We start from the raw sequence: 20,362 nt of genomic DNA, 5'->3' as shown, positions 1-20,362 counted from the left end.
TATGGCCTTTTTAGAAAGTGGAAGCAATTTTAAGACTTATTTACTCTTAGCATAAAATATAGGGTCTTCCATAATATAAATCAAAGTTGGGGGCTATATTGGAAAAATGGTTGCTAAATTGTTTTTTTTTTAACTTTTTCTAAAACTGTTTGAATAAAAAATCTAAGACCTCTTTCACACGGTCATGCGGCGTTGGGCTATTGGAGTTTTTATACTGTATAGGTTTTTTTCACGCGATGTCCGTCGCGTGCCTGCGGCCTGACTGACGGGGGATTCGCCGAACCGCACGCGAGTTGCCACCGGATGCACCTACGCCTTCAAGAAGTCTACGCCGGACGACTCGTTGAACGGCTAGTTCGGCTGCGTCCCGAAAGCCACGAATGTTTATGGCTAAAGCTGGGGGACGAAAACCACAACAATTAGTAAAGGGTCGAAAAGGTTTTAATCCTGGGGACGTAAGCCACGTCTGCGAGCCAGGTAGACAGCTGTCAGGGTGGCAGCTCACAGGGAGAACGGGCAATTTTAGCTCCCTGTTTTATTTATGCGTCTCAAGCAAATTCGTAAGTCCAATCTGAATCCGCAGTGATATAAAGGTTAGAAATATACTTTTGAGATCTACTACTGTTTGTTATTTTATTCTACTGTCTGGTTATCGTTAGTGTACTGTAGTTGTTCATCTCAATAATTAATTTCAAGCAAATAATAACTCTAGATAAGCTATTACCGCCGATACTACGGTGAAACCTAAGCCCTGTCTTCACAGGCCAATGATGTATTAAATATATTAATATTTGTTCAACAAAATTTGTTATTAATGTGTGACGGACGATTACTAAAGTACTGAAGTTCAAGTTAGGGAGAATTAACCATCAAGGGCTTCGGACTGCTCACTCAAAAAATATCTTAAAATCATGTTTGTAGCTATAATTCTATTTCCCATAACTTAGGTTTACACGTTTAAACCTATTTTTTAATAGTACAATCAGTTCCACCATAACTTAATTGAAAAGATATATACAAATTTAAGTTACATATTCACCTTGCATGATGTGTTATTGTGATACTCATAACCCTCAGAGGCCCTAAACAGTTGCAGGCTCTCCTCAAATTTCATCTATGGCGACACAATGCCCGCCCGCATCTTAGACCTTCCGGGACTCAAATCTTAGACCTTCCGGGACTCGAATCTTAGACCTTCTGGGAATCGAATCTTAGACCTTCCGGGACTCAAATCTTAGACCTTCCGGGACTCGAATCTTAGACCTTCTGGGAATCGAATCTTAGACCTTCCGGAACTCAAATCTTAGACCTTCCGGGACTCGAATCTTAGACCTTCCGGGATTTGAATCTTAGACCTTACGGGACTCGAATCTTAGACCTTCCGGGACTCAAATCTTAGACCTTCTGGGACTCGAATCTTAGACTTCCGGGAATCGAATCTTAGACCTTCCGGGACTCAAATCTTAGACCTTCCAGGACTCGAATCTTAGACCTTCCGGGAATTAGACCTTCAGCAACTCTCATTTTATAAACATTTATTCAAAAAAGTTACATTGTGTGTCCAAGGTCTAATCCCGCAAGGTCTAAAACAGTATCAGTGGATGAGTTTTTTTGCATTGACTGTACTCTTAGACCTTCCGGGACTTAGACCTTCGACATACTACCAGATTAGACCCTCAGCAACAAGTACAAACTGCCAAATGTGTGTCGAAGGTCTAATTAGACCTTCCGGGAATTAGACCTTCAGCAACTGATCCGTTAAGCTACTGATATGTTCATTTATAGGTTTTATGAAAGCGAGCTTAGGGGAACAATATAAGCTTTAGAAAAAAGAAAAAAAATATTGGCAGAATACAATACTATGCACAGCAACACCAAACAATACACAAGATCTTATCATCTTCTAGGTGTACAATGCAGTTGTCTGCTTGCAATATTGAGTGGAGCTAGCATATTAATCCTATACTTTTCTAAAATCAGTGCTACACCTGTTTCTCTTAAATAAGATATATTCTTGCAGTATCCAAAGTCAATATTATATTTAGTTCCCATAAATGGAATGTCTATTTGCAGTTTCGAAAGTCAATTACAAGTCTGGTTCACATAAATGAATTGTCTACTCGCAGGAACCAAAATCTATGTTTCATCTAGTCCTCATAAATTAAATGTATCTACTCGCAGCATCCATTGTCAATAATGTATTAGGTTCACATTTAAGTAGAATGCCTATTTGCAGTATCCAAAGTCAATGGTACATCGGGTTCACATAAACAATTGATTACTTGCAATATCCTAAAATCTATTGTATACCTGATTCACATAAATGAGAAGTCTATTTGAAGTATCCAAAGTCAATGGTAGGCTTACTTCTGGTTCACTTAAATGGACTGCCTATTTGCATTAACTTATTCAAAGTTAATGATACGTCTGGTTCACGTAAACAAATTATTTACTTATCTAAAGTAAATAGTACATCAGCCTAATTCCGGCAACCCAATTCTTTGGATATTCATTTTTTAGTAAATTATGCTCAATGATATTAATTCAATTGTACTTCTCTTTTTCTTTGTACGGTATTTGTAATGTGCTATTTTAGATGATTTGTTGACCAACCAACCTTGGAATTTGGCTCAATTATCTGGTTGCCATATCAGCTTGACCATATTGTCATGAAAAATAAAGTACAGTTACTCTTCATCCAATTCTTAGGTGTCCGCCTGGGGTATAACTATCGTCCCCACACAAATGTCTAAGCTCCAGGTGTGGTTCAACATCCAACCTCTCTATCTCAGAAGAAAGCTGCTCGATCTGATTTTCCTGTTCAAGCTGGTTCATGGTGAGGGTGAGATCGATTCTGCCAGCCTACTGGAGGAAATTAATTTCCTTATACCAAGAGGAACACAATCTTGGGATACCTTCGCTCGAACTCGTACTTACCAACTAACTACTCCCTCAATTGTGGATTGACCAGATTGTAGCAACTTAGAAACAAAGTCAGATCAACTAAGAGTTGTCATCCTTCAGAATGACCTTATCTTTGTTATGGCTGTATTATAGCTTAATAAATAAAAATAAACTGTTAGGATGTAGTCAAAAAGTCCTTATAGATCTACCAAATAAGAACTAATTGTGATCAATATATTTACTGTGTAGATCTTCAAGAGACAAAGGAGAAATTAAAGAAGGAGTTGGAAGAAGCAAGAACGGCACTATCCGGGTGTTGTGGAAATATTGACACATTAACAGAAGAGTATGACAGGCTAAAAAAAGAGGCGGTAAGATAAAATTAACAAATCTAGCCTAAGTACAGAAAATGCCCTAGATTGTGTTAATGCAATTTTCGTGAAACACACACCTGACAAGCAATGGTAAATAAAAAATAAAAATAATACCTTTGTTTGATACTCTTTGCTACACTCCCAGAATTGCTTATTTCTTCTCTGACAGTTGTATTTGGAATGATTTATTTAACACTAGCAGAGAACCCGTCCTTCGTACGGGATTGACATTATACTCAAGCTTTGCGTTTGCAATGGGGGAGGACACAATTAGATAAAAGTTGCTTCTTTAAATTGACGGTAAACTATAGTACTAGGCATGTATAGGCATGTACAACCAAAACAGTCTAACATAGCCATAATGTTCTACCACTTCACCTAAGCAATAGAAAAAAATAAATTAAGTTTCGCAAAATATCACAAATTATTCATGAAATTAAAACCATAAACATAACTGTAAACAATCCTACTTTGACAGTCCTTATTGTGTATCACAAATTTTTGGTACTAATTAGTTCAAATTAGCTATTTTCATAAATTAAAAAAATAATAGTGCTGCACCCTGTTGGTAAATTTTATAACTTTTAATGCTTTTGCGTATCATAGAACCAACTTATTAGTTGAAACAGCTGACTAAATTCTTTAATTCCTTTTAAATATGAACGAGGTGTTAGCCCGTCCTACATACGGGAATTCAGTAGTAAGTTAAAACTGTGTACAATTCAGATCAGCTAGTTTACACAAATAAAGGCAAAGTTTCTTACAGTTTTAATGTGAAAAATCATCTTGTAAACAAATGTTGTGTGACCAAATATGGTTTTATTCCATCATAGGCCTATACGATATGCATTTTAAATCCAATAATTTTACAATAAAACAGCAATCCTGCAATTTTTACGATGTGAAAAGCGTTGAAGTGAGATTTGCAGCCGATTCGTACAGACGCACACTGATTATAAGTAGCCTACAGTAGAGAGAGTAATAGTCAATTGGGAAGTGTATAGACCTATTCAACGATACCACCTTCCATAGCATACCTGCCTCTTCCATAATTATTACCACCAAAATACAACTACTATACACAATTTCCAGTAGGTCTGAATAGAAACGACCTAAAATAAAACGATAATATCCAATAAAATTCACAGTACACATAATTTAACTTTGGTGTCCTAACATCAAAACTAATCGTCACACCTATCCTTTATATCAATTTCACTGCATTAATTGCTAAATAAACTAGGTGGCGTTCGCAGAGGCATCCACAAAATTGAGCGGAGCCATCAAGGGTTCATATTATAATGTTTTTGTCGTACTGCAGTAAAACCAGTCGTTTTTAATGCATGCGTTGCGGGTCTAAAGTAGCATTTTTACTCTTTTGGGAGTAATAATCGTTTTTAGCCTCTATGGAGTAAAAATCAGCTGTTGTAAATTTGTTGTAAATTTTGATTTCAAATGATTCCATGTATCGAAAATATGTATCGATTCGTGCTTCGTAATAATTTTAACCTACAGTCTACAGTCTCTTCCCATAGCATTTTAGCATTGCAGATACATTAATCCATTCCCACACTCAACACTGCTCACCTTTACTACTTCTTTCACCACCCCCTATGTCGTGGACCTGTTTTCCTCTCTTCCCATAGCATTTTATTTAGGATTGCAAATACATTAATGTAATTGCCAAAGACAGTTCCACACTCTCCACTGTTAGCCTTACTACTTCCCATTCACCATTTCCTACGTCATAGACCTGTTTCCTTCCCTTCTCATAGCATTTTAGGATTGAAGATAGATTAATCTAACTGCCACAGACAGTTCTCACACTATGCTCACATTGACTACTTCCTTCACCACTTCCTACGTCTCGGACCTATTTTCCTTTCTTCCCATAGCATTTTAGGATTGCAGATCCTTTAATCTAATCGTCATAAAAAGTTCCCATACTCCGAACTGCTCGCCTTTACTACTTCCTTCACCACTTCCTACGTCACGGACCTGCTTCCCTCCCTTTCAATAGCATTTAAGGATTGCAGATACCTTAATCTAATCGTCATAAACAGTTCCTACACTCCGGACAGTTCGCCTTGACTACTTCCTTCACCACTTCCTACGTCGGGGACCTGTTTTCCTCCCTTCCCATAGCATTTTAGGATTGCAGATACCTTAATCTAATCGTCACAAACAGTTCCCACAGTCCGGACTGCTTGCCTTTACTACTTCCTTCACCACTTTCTACGACACGGACCAGTTTCCCTCCCTTCCCATACCATCATAGGATTTGCAAATACCCTTATCTAATGGTCATAAACAGATCCCATCCCCCGAACAGCTCACCTTTACTACTTCCTTCACCACTTCCTACGTCACGGACCTCAAGCTAGTGTCGTCATTTGATTATATTTATGATCCATACCGTTTCTGTTCTAATATTTGTGTAATAATTCTATCAGCTTTTTCTTTATCTACTGCATTCAAAAGTCAACAGCTGATCATATGTCTTTGTTTATGTGTCAAATACTGCTTCCATAAGGATTACATTGAAACTTTGAGACCCAGTGGGGCGGATTCCTGAGAGTATCTTTTAACGCCATACAGATGTTGGCACTCAACAATATGGTCTTTATCACCATGCAAAATTTGAAAACGATCGATTCAGCCGTCTATGAGGAGTTTGCGTATTACGAAATGCATAAGAGTCGACGTATAAGAGCTTCGCTCGCTCCGCTCAATAAGTGTAAACAAAGAACCAACAGTAAAAACAATAACAGTTTGTTTTGAAACAGCTGTTTGGTTCAAATAACATTCATTTGAAAAAAAGAACTGGTCACACGTAGCAGGAATATAAAAAGTAAACACAGTAAAGCTAATGACGTAATTTTCAATGTCTATTATCCATACTGTTATCAGTTCTATCCTTGATAATTACCCACCCTCATTGAATAAACGTACATCGTAATTTCCCATATTAGTTATTTTAATTTACAATATATTCATAGTTGAAATAAAAGTGATATTTTCATAGGGGCGCTGATATAGGCGCCCCTAAACGTAACCACAACTGAACACGATTTCACGAAAGGATAGTTTGTCTAAATGCAGTATCCTAGGATAATGTTGACGTTGTGTTCAATCTATGTCATCTATCTGTTTATCTTTGTATAAAACCCGGCTGAGGTTGTGGTGGTAATTTAATACCCCCGCCGCAGCAAACCTGCAGACTTAGCGAATTTCCATTTGCCTGATTGGATTTACTCTAAAATGTCTCCTTAAAAATATCACATTTATTCCCTATTTAAACAGAATTAATTTAATGAGTACTTAGGTTTGCTGCAACAGTCCGATCATGCTGGTTTGCGAACTCATTCAAGTTTATCCCGCCTTACACCGTCAAACCAAATTTTATCAAAATCGAACAAAAATTACTCAAGTTATCGTGCGGATGGACACACATATATATATATATATATATATATATATATATATAGATATATAACAATTTGAACGAATGGTGTTTTTGGCCTCTAGGGCCATCAAAATGAAAAAGTAAATCGGTCCCGGGCCTAGGTCTTACCATGAGACCTACGGTAATAGCTACTTCCCTATAGGGAAATTCGCTAAAATCGTGATTCCTGATTATACTTGATCTTTTTATGACATCAACATTTCCGGGCCTAATCCAAACAAAGTTAAAGCAGACAAACATTAATTGTAAATAAAAAGCTACCATTAAGAATTAAGACATGTGAACATTGTTATTTTTCTAATCTTTCCTTGAAAAGTGGAGCAGTAAAATAATTTGCATTTATTAGACTCGTGTACAGAGCCTCGATTGGTACTGTGGTTTAATTAATTTTTGTTAAAACTGCGGTTTAAACTGAGGTCTAATTATCTCTACTAATCTTACTTATTTCCTATAATCAATGACAAAATAAGAGTAAATAAAATAACCTCATAGTTCCATAGTTTATATTTAACCAGCTGTTAGTTAAAACAAATTAACAAATTATATTGCTCTAAAACAAATCGAAGATTACAAAGATTGCTTTAAAAAATAATTTGAACATCCTAGTATTTTACTATGTATATTTAATTAATCTGTCATCCTTTTACAGAAGAATTGAACGTATCCATGATTAGCATTACACATAGTATAAATAGTCAACCCTAAGTATGTCTTTACATTTTTTTCCAAATGCTGAATTTGTGACACAAAAGCTGAATGTTTACAGCTGTTATGTTAAGCAAATTATTTTATGCCAAAAGCTAGTTTAGAATCTTAGCGTCGGCTGCTAGACTTTAAAAAAATTAAAACTTAATTTTTAAAAAACTTGGACCCTAAACTAAAATTATGGCTTCGACATTCCCTAGTTCTCAAAATTATCTTTCTTTCAACACAAAAATCATGAAAATCCGTCGAGTGGTTGATTCAGAATCGTGAAATAAAAAAAACACTGTTTTGTTTTAATATTATAGATACTCATAAGGTTAACATGGGGAACTAAAGAGCCACTGAGGCAAAGCCCAAAATGATTTTTGAGATAAGAATATGCCTATATGTTAATCGGGAATATGAGCTATCATTATGCCAAATTTCAGGCAAATCCGTCCAGTAGTTAATGCGTGATTGAACTTTAAACAAACAAACAAACAAACAAACACACAAACTTTCACATTTATAATATTAGTAAGATCTGTTATATTCATTGTTTTTTTCTAAATATACAATTACAGTCCACTTCAAGCTCTTTACTTATTTTTTATTACAAGTTATTTTATTTCTACGCAACATAGTTACCCAACAACCTCTATGTTTCAGGAAGCATTAAAAAACCTCGATAACATCAACTCTCGGAAAAAAGCTGATTTGGAGAATGAATTAACTCTACTGTTGAATATTAAATGCAACTCCCATGATGAAGACCTGGTGAAAAAAACCAAGTGAGTAACATTATTATGTAATGAAATAAATAAATTACATCTTTATTTAGCCAGTGTAGATCCAATACAAAGTTCTGTTTTACATGAAAACGTTTGTGAAATATATCTGGCACAACGTAAGGTATTTATTTAAATAATACTGGAATTAAAATGCTAACACTGGAAATTTCATTGGTGTTGTTGGAACTATATTAACTTATCATCTAACACCATACATCATAAGGGGCCATACCCCCATGTCCCACAAACCTACCATGTTCTACCATGTTGGTGGTTAGAAAGAGGACACTGATGTGCCCGCTGCGCATGCGCGAGCTCCATCCTCGGTTGAACAATGGCTTGACTTCTACATGTCAAGAAGGCAACATCTTGGCGGGACATTTAAAGTATTGTGGGGGTTGAGCTCCACAAAAGAAATTGGCTAAAAGAAAAGATCAACTAAAACTTGCATTGTTTGTTACAGGCTGGAATACAAGTATGTACGCAATATTTCACAAGTCCGATTTACATATGACAATTCTGATGAAGACGTACTGTCAGGTTGTATCCTTTTAAACACTGTGTCTGGTGGGTAAGTTAACATTTTCTATGACAACATAAATTAGTTTAAGTCCACTTAATGAAGTTAAAAAGTCAAAACTTTTATTGTTTTACATATTTTGTAATACAAATTAGGAACATAAAAAATAAGTACCGTATAAAAACATTTATTTGACCATTCTTTTTGTATGTTTTGGAAGGATTTAGAAATTCATGTTTTATCTCATCGGCTCGTTGATTTAAATGGAATTCTTCATCTAAAGATTTAGTTTTATTTTAAAACAAGAAACAGATTGACTTCTTTTAAGGATAAGGTTAGCCTATGGGATGTTAACATAAACATTTCCTATGTTTCTAATTAGTTGTTTTCAAAATTAATCTGTACAACATAAAAATCTACTTGTTTATAATTGATTTTCCTTTATAATAATAGGAGTAAAATGACTACACAGTATGGTTTCTAAAGTCCATAGTGGAAGTGATGTTTATTTACAACAAATTAATAAACATAGCAATCACATGGCATATAATTAACACATGACAGCTGCTTCTAACTTGGTACCAAGAAGGCAATGAGGAACAAGATTATAAATAAATTCCAACACCCCTCCTTAATCTTGATCCTTCATTGGGGTAAGACCAAGGTCGGTCATAAAACCATCATGCTTGATTTTGCCAAGTGATTTTGTCAAAATGTCCGCTACCATCTTGGAAGTTGGAACGTAATTCAGCACAACTAGTTTTCTTCTGACAAATAACTGTTTACGAATTATATGTTTGGTCTTGGTATTCACGGTTCTCTTCTGCAAAATCTTCATTGCTGGCATGTTGTCACAATGCAAATTTACATGCTCAAAATGTTTCTGAACCATTGCTACAAACTCTGACTCTGTTGAGGAATCAGGCATACATCTCTGTTTCTTACTTCCCCAAGACACAGGTCCTTCACTCAGTTTAAAAACATGTCCCGTACAACTTTTCCCATCGAAGTAGTTTCCATGACTGGCATCAACAAAACCATGTAGAGGTTCTTCATCAGCTTGCTCCTCCACAGCATGCTTCCACAAATTCTTATTCGGATCTTCTATTGCCTCTTGATAACTACTTGGCTCTAGATCCTCACAGGTAACCATGTAGGTAACAAAATCAGGAAACATTTTAGGTTTTCTTACTCTTAGAGGGTACCTACTCCCAACATTGATTTCAACAACTTCCTCATCATTTCCCGAATCCCCTTCAGCGGATCCTCCAGTTCCAACATCGTCACCATCTTGCTCAATGTCAATATTATCAAGAATGAAGCTCTCCTCTTCTGCCTCAGGATTCCTGCAGGGTTCATCGAGTTTGGCGGTCTGGATGCTTACTATGGTCTCGACTGGTTGTATAGTTTCATCACCATTATTTTCTTCACGCCCATTATAAAATAAGTTTTCAAAAAACTTTACATCTCTAGAATAAATCAATCTACGGGGAGACTTAGGATCGACCAATTTGTAACCTTTGACATCCTCACTGTAACCTACAAAAATGTGAGGAACACTCTTATAGTCCAATTTGGTCATTCTCTCCTTAGGCACATGCACATAGCCTATGCACCCGAAAACTCTAAGGTGACTGAGGTCCACTTTCGATCCAGTCCATTTCTCCTGTGGAGTGACTCCAAAAACAGCTTTTGTAGGACTTCGGTTCTTAAGATAAATAGCTGCCTCCACAGCATACTGCCAGTAATCCTTGCTCAAATTTGAGTCACTTAGCATGCTTCTAGCCTTTTCAATAATAGTTCTATTTGCACGCTCTGCTACCCCATTCTGCTCAGGACTATATCGAGTAGTGACCTGGTGCCTTATTCCAAATCTATTACACACTTCTTCTAGTCTCGCATTCATGTAATCCCCGCCTTCATCTGACCTAACAGTTTTTACAGTCTGGTTGGTCTGATTTTCAACTAAAGTCTTAAACTTGAGAAAACAATCAACTACTTCATCCTTTAATTCAAGAAATAACCAAAGGTCATTCTGGTGAAGTCATCATTAAATATTAGCATGAAGCGATTACCTTGAAGTGACTGAACATTCATAGGCCCACAGACATCCATATGGATTAACTCTAGTTTTGCCTCAGCTCTCTTACTTGGAGTGGTTAGGAAAGATTCTCTAGAGTGTTTCCCCTCCACACAGGGAATACATGGTTCTGGCCTTTGACTAGGAAAATCAACACCCAAAGCCATCCCCTTTTTCAAAACACCCATGCTAACATGATTCAAGTGACCCAACCTTCTGTGCCATAAATTGTGAAGGTCCACACTAACTGATTGGTTAACTTGAGTAGACATAGCTAAATTTCCATCATTTGGATCAATGTTGCATTTACTCTCTGTATCCAACCGATACAGTCCGTTTACATTTGTTCCAGTTCCACAGATTTCACCTCTTACTGAAAACCCATCTTTTATGTAAATATTACACCCTTTGTCATCAAAAACTAAAACTTGCCCTTTACTAGCTATTTTGCTCACAGATAGCAAATTTGTAGATAAATCTGGTACATACGTCACATTCGATATCACTCTCTCACCAAAGTTTTTAAGGTTCACAGAAACTTTCCCAGAACCCGCAGAGTAAATTTTGGTATTATTAGCGACAGTGACCTCTTTAACTCCCTCATTCGAGTTAAACGTTTGAAAACTTTCTTTACTTTTAGAAAGATTGTCAGAACAACACGAGTCTAAGTACCAGCTTTCAGGTTCTACCTTTACAGTCAGAGCAGTTATCCAACTCACATTTTTATTTTTGTTTTCACCATCTGACTTACCAATTTTGGAAAATTACCCTATCTTTGAGCTATTACTAATATTAGCTTCATTATTTTCAGGACAATCCCTTATCATATGGCCTGCCTTTCTACATTTGTAACAAGTAGGAATAAAAGGCTTCCTTGTCTTTGAGCTTTTATTAAAATTAGGCCTAGCTTGATTAGTATTTGATTTTGATAGAAAAGGCTTCCCAGTACTGCTTTTAAAAGTTGAAAATACTACAGAGGACTCAGTGGTATCCTTTTCAGCCATGCTATTTAATTTTTCTAGTACTTTACTATATTCTACTTTATCTGTACTCTCGACTGCCATCCTAAATGCCCTGTAAGACTCAGGCAAACCTCTTAGAAGTAGACACGCCTTCATTTCATCGTCTACGGGTTTCTCTATGTCAGCAAGTTGAGCATTGAGGTCAAGAAATTTAGAAATATACTCAATCATGCTGTTGCATACTTCCAACTTCAAATCTAAAAGCTGGTCTAGCAGAAATATTCTCCTGTTTGTGCTCTTGACTTCATACTGCTTTGCTAAAATGTCCCAAGCTTCCTTCGCTGATGTGGCCGTCCTGATATGTAGTTTTGGAGCTGCCTCCAGGTGCATGGCAATCTTGGCGAGTGCCCTCTCATCTTTGTCTGGATCCACAGTTAGCGGTGTCGTCTCTGTAGTAGTCCTTCGTGGTTCAATGCAATTCCACAATCCCTCATATTTTAGAGCCATCTTCATGTCAAATTTCCAACTGGCATAGTTGGCTGACCCTTTCAACTTAGAAATTCCAGGGGCTGATGTGGAGTATATAACTTTGTCTCCCATCATAGTAATTAATAAGTGTTCATCCAATGAAATTTACTATAATATTTCTTAAACACTTCTCTTCAAAAATTAAACTGTTCAAAATAGGCCACAGAGAACATGTTACAGTAAAAGTGAAACTGGGCCCATAACCACTTGTTTATAATTGATTTTCCTTTATAATAATAGGAGTAAAATGACTACACAGTATGGTTTCTAAAGTCCATAGTGGAAGTGATGTTTATTTACAACAAATTAATAAACATAGCAATCACATGGCATATAATTAACACATGACAGCTGCTTCTAACTTAGTACCAAGAAGGCAATGAGGAACAAGATTATAAATAAATTCCAACAAATCTTTCATTTAGGCCTAATTGAACATCACTATCCATTGTTGTGCTCCCTAAAACTAATCCCGTCAAGAAATAAAACACATAGAAGTTTATTATTTGTTTCTTTATACAGCAAACGAGTAAACCTTAACCGACCTCGCATTTTAAACCGTCGTTGCTTTGAGTGCAGTTCGGTTTAACCGCCGCTTTCTAGGCATCTCAACGTTTCCGCTCCCACGCTCGGCGATGGGACCCATCGATACGCTTATCTCCACAAGATGTGACAAGTGATTTTGTATCCATCCCAAAAAAATTATGTTTCTGAAAACAGCTGCTATATTATTTTTGTAATACAATCTAGAATTGTCTTATCGCTAGAGTAAACAAACAACACAACTTGTAGGGAGGGCAGGATAAGGGTTTAACGACTCCCAAGGTCAAGATAGTTTTTGTGACTCGAGCCTCCAGTGAGAGGCTATAAATAGACATCCTGTCTCATAACAACAGTTGTTTTGCTTGTATCTTTAATTTCGATTAAGAGTTCTGTAGATAGGGTACTGTATTAGGATAGATTTAATATTAGAGTACTAAAGTTATTAAATAACTGCTTGATTTTTAGGTAAAGTCATTAAAATATGAATGATTGGTTACCCTTGTCACAGAAAACATACTACTATAACCCAGAATGCCAACCGCATGGTAAAAAGCATTAAGTGTTTTGAGAGAGCTTTGCCTGTCAATTTGTAGGCAGCGTTGCCATGCACTCAACACTTTATTTTACTTTATAAAGCATTTTTCATTTTTCCTGTAACAATTACGATCCATTTTAGCCACATGTTAGCTATTGTTAAGTAAAAACAACAAAATGTTCCGTAATCCTAACTATTCAACAGTCCGAACTACCCCTGGCCCCAATTAGTTTAGATTTATGAGGTTCTGGTGTAATTTACTCCACTGAAAGTATTTGACTTAACCGTGTTGTGTGTTTATTAGTAACTTTTCTATCAATACAAAAAAAGGACTTAAGTGTAGTTTATTTTATAAATAATACAAGTACAACTTCAAAATAATGATAATATCAATAGCACTTTTGTTTTTTTTTAAATGTTTTTAGGGATTGCCCGTTCTAACCGTCCTTTATAGAGTTATCTGACCTAGGTCCCGGCCCCATTAGGGTCGGTTAAGGTATACTGTATCCAGCCAATTTTTATTTTTGCTACAAAAAGTTAGTTTGAAAGCTTTTGAAATAAAAATGAATAAATGTTTAGTACGATGCAATTAGACCAAACCTCAAAAAAGTGAAAGCTCACTTCTGTAAATGTTCAGTACAGTCATGGCCGCCTTTAATAAAGGCTGTGGCCAGCGAGAATTGGAAACGTCGCCCCAAGCATCTTACTATAATACGAGCTAAGTCCATCTGTAATATATACCTCGAAATCCGGCAGAAGGATTTTTACTAAATTTTGGAATTAGGGACTTATAGCCCTAAAAATGTGATTGGTAACCTCCATTACCTCAGAGAAATTTGTATTTCACTACACAACTTATTTGAAAATTTAAAAATTTAACATTTGCCTTATGTGATGCTAAGGAACTATGTTGGTAGAACAAAATAACAAGGAAAAATACCCCCGCCGCAGCAAACCTACCGACTAAGCGAATTTCCATTTGTCTTAATTGATTTTCAATTAAATATATTTTAATAACATTAGGTTTAACGAGTACCTAGGTTTGCTCCTTCAAGGAAACTAATAAAGTGTGTTTTTTTGTAAAATATTGATAGCTTAGTACAAAATAAATAAATTTGATCAAAATACAAAATATATCCATAAACAACCAAACTACAACATTTGACAATATTCTCCAGAAGAATAACATGGGAATTTTCAATTTACAATTTTTTAATTTTCTCCGTTACTATTAACCGAATAAAAATACTTTTATATACTAAATTAATCGTTTTTTAAGCTCTTTAAAAAGGTCTAAAGAGAAATTGGGAAATTTTGGGTCAAAAATGAGAAAAACAATTTTTTACACCATAAAACCTCCCGTAAAGCCCCGTTCCCAAGGTCCAATCATGCTGGTTCGCGAACTCATTCAAGTTTATCCCGCTTTACACCTTTAAACCAAATTTCATCAAAATCGTACAAAAATTACTCAAGTTATCGCGTTCACGGACGTATATATATATATATATACATTTATAAAAATTTGAACGAATGGTGTTTTTGGCCTCTGGGGACATCAAAATGAAAAAGTAAATCGGTCCCGGGTCTAGGTCTTACCGTGCCACCTACGGTAATAGCTACTTCCCTACAGGGAAATTCGCTCAAAAGGAAACAACATATTTGAAACATGTGTTTACAACAAGCCATCTACAGCATGGCCCCCACATTTAATTGTGGGCCCTGTTACCAGGATTTTGCTCGGGCCCCCATCTACGGGGGGGGGGGGGGGGGGTCTGTGCCACATTCTGTGTTTAATTTATTGGTTCTGAAAAATTTTGAAAATGCCATGTATTTTAGTGAGTTTTTAAGGCAATCTAGGTATTAAATTTGTGAGTGGTAAATGGCACTTTTGCAGCCTTTTTTAAGGAAGAAAAGAGTTCTTCAATGAGTTTGATTAAATTTGTCTATTTAATCATAGTTTTTCTAGCTTTCTTTTGACTAAAATCATTTATGACTTCTGAAAAGTCAACAGTTTTGGCCAATTCATTCTCAATTACCAAAATTGCTAAATGGTTCAGACGAGTTTGACCAGTTGTGCTTCTTTGCCAAGTATTTAGGGAATTCGCCAACCGACTAAAAGATCTTTCAGCCGTTGAAACAGTCTCTGTGTTTGTACAGAAAAGCCTTATAGCTGTGCATATATTTAAGAAAATGGGTTGGAGGTTTTTCTCGTATATTGAGTTTAGGAGCTTCAATGGGTCCTTTTCTGACTGGAACACTGTTTCAAACACCTTCTTCATATGAAGAGTTTCTTCAAATAGGGCTTCTGGATCAGCAAAGTCTGAAGGGTAATATGTAACGAGATTAGCAGTTTTGAGTTTTAGTTCCTCATCGTCTAGATCCATAAATACTAAAACTGGAGCAAACAGGCTACAAATCTCTTCAGAGCTTGCAAATCTGGTTTTCAAATCAGCCATGATGAAATCCAAAACAGGAAAGACTATAGAAGACTTGAATTCCTGTGAAGCTTGTTGCTGAAGTTGCTCGGGTGTATTTTCAATACTGGATTTCCTTTTGAGAGAGAATTCTGGTGTAATGCCAGCTGCATCGGCAACGTGTTTTGCTTCGTTAAGAATTGTTTCCCATGAATCTCTTAGTGCCTGCAATTCAGTTAACAAATCTTTAATAAGTTGGGTTTCTGTGTTTAAGGAAATTCCTTTCCTTTGTATGATCTCATTTTTTTGATCAATGGAGGCCAAAATCTTGTGCCGAAATGACGATGTCAAGAGGCCTTTAAAAGATCCAAAGTACCTCTTCAGTGCGAAAACAGTGTTTCTGGCAGCTGGGATCAATGTAGGCAAATGATTTTCTTCCAGGAGCATGTCCAAAACCTTAAGGATTGAAGGATAATGTTTGACAATCGGCCGTACAGCTTGAATTCTTTCACTCTCAACGAGTCTCGGAAAGGCTTTGTAAAGACAGAGGGACGTGTTGCTTCAATAATTCCCTACGGCCTTGGCTGCTAGAGAACAAAGAATAGAAACTATCAATGTTTCCAAAAAATGTCACTACGTCATGGTTCAGTTTTGCAGCATTTACACCAACTCTGTTGAGAGAGTGTGCTCCACAGGGTGAGAAAATAGCAGATTGGTTCTTTTCAAGTATTCTTGATTGAACACCTTTTGTGTGCCCTCGCATGTTAGAGCCGTTGTCATACCCCTGAGCTCGACAGTCGGAAAGTGGTACTTCAATATTGTCTAAAGTGGACAGAATTTCGTCTGTTATAACTTCACCTGTTTTCCCGCTAAAATTCATGAATTCAATAAATCTTTCACATACTTCGAATGTCTTCTTTTCTTCATTTTGGAAAACGTACCGCAGGATTAGTACATTCTGCTCCTGGTGGGAAATGTCAGGGGTGGCATCAACAATAATCCCATAGAAGACAGACTCTTCTCGTTGGTTCAAAATAGTTTTCAGGAGTTTCTTACCACACAGAGAAATAAATTCATTTTGTGAGTACCACGAGAGATAGTGAGCTTGACCTATCATACTTTTTTTATTCAATTGGTTTTCTTTTACATTGGCTAAATGTTCTCGAGTTACTTCGTCATATTTTCCTATCAATTCCAATACCCCTAAAAAGTTTCCATTGTGAACATCACCAATCTGGGTATTTTCCCCTTGGAAAGCCAAACCTCTACTAGTCAAGAATATTGTTGTGTCCAAAATTCGTTGAAGTATCGTTTTCCATCTTGTTGCTTCGCAGTTAATAATATGTTGTAGTAAGAATATATTACTTACGTCAATCAGCTCATTAAGTCGTGAGTTTCACCTCAGTACATGTTTCGACACATTGTCATCATCAGCTGAGTTAGTACTTGTGAAGTTTTAATTCACCAGATGGCTTCGTCATGTTGAATAAATTAACACGTAACATGTAACACGAATACGACACGACACATATACATTTATAACACGTAAAACTTGAAGACATGCAGGCCTGCTCGAACAAAACATACGGTCACGCCGCGGGTCGGGGACAGGGTCTGTCCGCGGCGTGACCGTATGTTTTGTTCGAGCAGGCCTGCATGTCTTCAAGTTTTACGTGTTATAAATGTATATGTGTCGTGTCGTATTCGTGTTACATGTTACGTGTTAATTTATTCAACATGACGAAGCCATCTGGTGAATTAAAACTTCACAAGTACTAACTCAGCTGATGATGACAATGTGTCGAAACATGTACTGAGGTGAAACTCACGACTTAATGAGCTGATTGACGTAAGTAATATATTCTTACAATAATATCCACAGCTCAGGGGCTTAACAATGAATTTAAATATGTTGTAGGTTACTGTTGATTCCTTGTCCTTTTAATGATATCTGAAGACTTTTCCATTCCAGGTAGTGTTTTCTGTGCTCTGAACTTCTTTCATGCATCGACAATATCCTGTATAGTCGTTTGTATGGTTGTTTTTCAGGGGAAAACCCTTCTTTTGCAAGTTTACTTTTGTTTTGGTTTGAATAGAAAATGCTACATGGCAAACAATGAATACTGTTTTTTGTTTCACTCCACAGTAACCATTCACGTGGAATAGGTTTACAAGTTCTGTTGTCTGTTTTCATGTACAATAAGTTTTCATGGAAATGTTTTCCTGAGGGGTCAGCAGGAAATAATTTTGATCGAGCCTGAAAAGCTGGAAAACCACCGTAGCACGATACTATTTCCTGCCTTAATTGATCACTCAATACCACAGGCCACGTATTAGGATCGTCAAAATTGCAGGTATTACTGTCATTGACAGTATCCTTACCGACCTTACCACTAAGATTTGGATCAGCACCAGCACAATTGTCAATGTCATTACTTCCTTGACATGCTGTAGAAGTAGAAGCATCTTGGATTGACGAAGGTTGGTTCTGTGAGGCTGATGTAAGTTCTGGCTTAAAACCCTGTTGAAGTTCTTGCAACTCTTCTTTTTCATTACTCTTAAAAAATTTCTTAATATCCTGACGACCTTTAGCAGATTGTTCTAATTTTTCTTTTTGGAGCTTTCTTTTCATAGCCCCAGACTTATGCTTATAGCTTGACGACATATTAAATTGTTATGGTTTCTACCGTCATGTAAACCTGAAATTAAACTTAAAAGATAAAACCAAAACCCATAATAGGTGGATTTAAAAAAAAATCTGAGCATAAGCATTTATTTGGATCTTTTCTGTGATACACTACCATAGTAAGGTTTTAGACATTAGTCGAGTCAATATAGGCACTTGAGATAGAACAAATTCCAACAAATGGTTTTTCGACGGTTTTTGGTAGTAATAGGTGTAGAAAGTACCAGGAAAAAAGTCTACCAAAATCGGACAACCGGAAGTCGGGTTTTTCCAAGATGGCCGCCGTGAGGCCCTCAAATCGACGAGATGACTGCAAATTCGTCGATTCATAGTTCCAGGATTGGCCGATATCCACGAAAATTGGCAAACACATGTAGCACTATATTTCCAACCTTAAATATGAAAACTAGGCTGATAAAGTAACCCAATGATGATGGTATTATGTGCTAAAAAATAAGATTTTTTACCTCAAATATATGTTTTTCTAATATGTTGTACAAAGTTTGTTATAATTTCAAATTTATTTTTTCACCATTAGATTCAACACAAAAAAACCTAACAATTTAGTATATTGAATCTTTGTTCTGCTTCAATTTGTTACAGAGATATTGAAAGTAATAACTTTAGTATGTTTTCTTGCCGAGATAACTCAATGTTAATCTTATGGAGAATAAGCATAAATATTAATATTATTTTTCTTTAAACCTATATAGATAAGACTTTTTGTTCTGCTTCATATTATCTGTTTTAATATTTTTTTTACTAAAAATTTCTTTTTTGGCAGTTACCATTGCAGCAAACCTACGTATTCGGTTCCTTAGTCTTAATCATAAAGAGAATAAGCAAAAATCAATTTTTTTATTAGTCCGAGAAATATAGAATATTACCTTTAAAAAATGCAAGAAAACGTTTAATGGTTTTATGTTGTAGTGTGCAGAGTAACATAGTAAAAATTTCCAAAAATCGGTCTACTAGAAAACCCCTAGAATCAAGATTTAATATGACGGATTTTCTCAACATTGGAAAAATAAAAAAAAATCCACATGCATTTTCATTGATATTGACTTAAGACCACCGCCGATATTTATTAGGTGGTCATTTCTTCATTTCGATAGGGAACGTGTTTTCAGCCGTCATTTTGGATCCCCCTCTTGGGTATAAATATTTTTTTAAATGTAATGACAGTGTCATTTCAATAGGGAACGTGTTTTTGGCCGTCATCTTGGATCGGCCATATTGTATACTGTATAAGTATTTTTTTTTTAATGTAATGTCAATGTTGTGACACATTATTTTAAGCTAGATTTTCACGCCCATTCCATTGCCAAAATGAGTTTTTAAATATATTTTTTTGTTTTAAAGATATATTGAAACGAAAATTCTCTTGTATACATTTCTTAAGGACGTTTCATATTTTGAACATTTTTTAAGATTATTTTTTCTTATATCTCCAGTACATATTAACGCTTGCAGTTCGTTCTAGCCTTAAACATTTAGTGATTTTTTCCAGAGGCACTTTCACTACAATGCTGTGAAACTCTTCAATAACCTCCCTTTCCCATTACAGGCTGAACAGGATGTGGGTAAATTTAGAAGGGAGTTAAAGTCCATCCTGTTAGATAAGGCAGTATACAGCGTCCGTGAAAACTGGTAGACTTTTACTTGTAGGCACTTGTCGAATTAACTTGAGTTAACTTAATTGAGTGATTGCTTGTAAGTACTTTATTGTTTCCACTGTAAGATAATCAATATGTTTTATCAATTAAGATTAATTTGACTTGGCTAATGCATGTATATGTTGATCTGGCCTAATAAATGACTTATTGACTTATTGATGTAAGGGCTTTCATTTGAGCTATTGATCATTAAAATCTG

At 36.0% G+C, this 20,362-nt stretch overlaps 1 protein-coding gene across 3 annotated transcripts in view; it reads left to right on the top strand.

Annotated features, from left to right (window-relative positions):
* The window catches only part of LOC128988575 (uncharacterized), a 78,090-nt gene that overhangs the window by 45,566 nt on the left and 12,162 nt on the right, over window positions 1-20,362 (top strand). For all 3 annotated transcript variants that reach the window (XM_054409972.1, XM_054409971.1, XM_054409973.1), the window contains 3 exons: window positions 3,154-3,275; window positions 8,098-8,219; window positions 8,683-8,762. In XM_054409972.1, coding sequence (XP_054265947.1) covers window positions 3,154-3,275; window positions 8,098-8,219; window positions 8,683-8,762 — 324 coding nt within the window. The remainder of the gene's footprint in view (window positions 1-3,153; window positions 3,276-8,097; window positions 8,220-8,682; window positions 8,763-20,362) is intronic.

This window comes from Macrosteles quadrilineatus, unplaced genomic scaffold (genome assembly GCF_028750875.1).
Source record: "Macrosteles quadrilineatus isolate MER2022 unplaced genomic scaffold, UCM_ALF_1.0 Scaffold_3__2_contigs__length_128488019, whole genome shotgun sequence".
NCBI classification, from domain to species: domain Eukaryota; kingdom Metazoa; phylum Arthropoda; class Insecta; order Hemiptera; family Cicadellidae; genus Macrosteles; species Macrosteles quadrilineatus.
The sequence above is the reverse complement of the archived record's forward strand: the minus strand, read 5'-3'. Positions and strand labels throughout refer to the sequence as shown.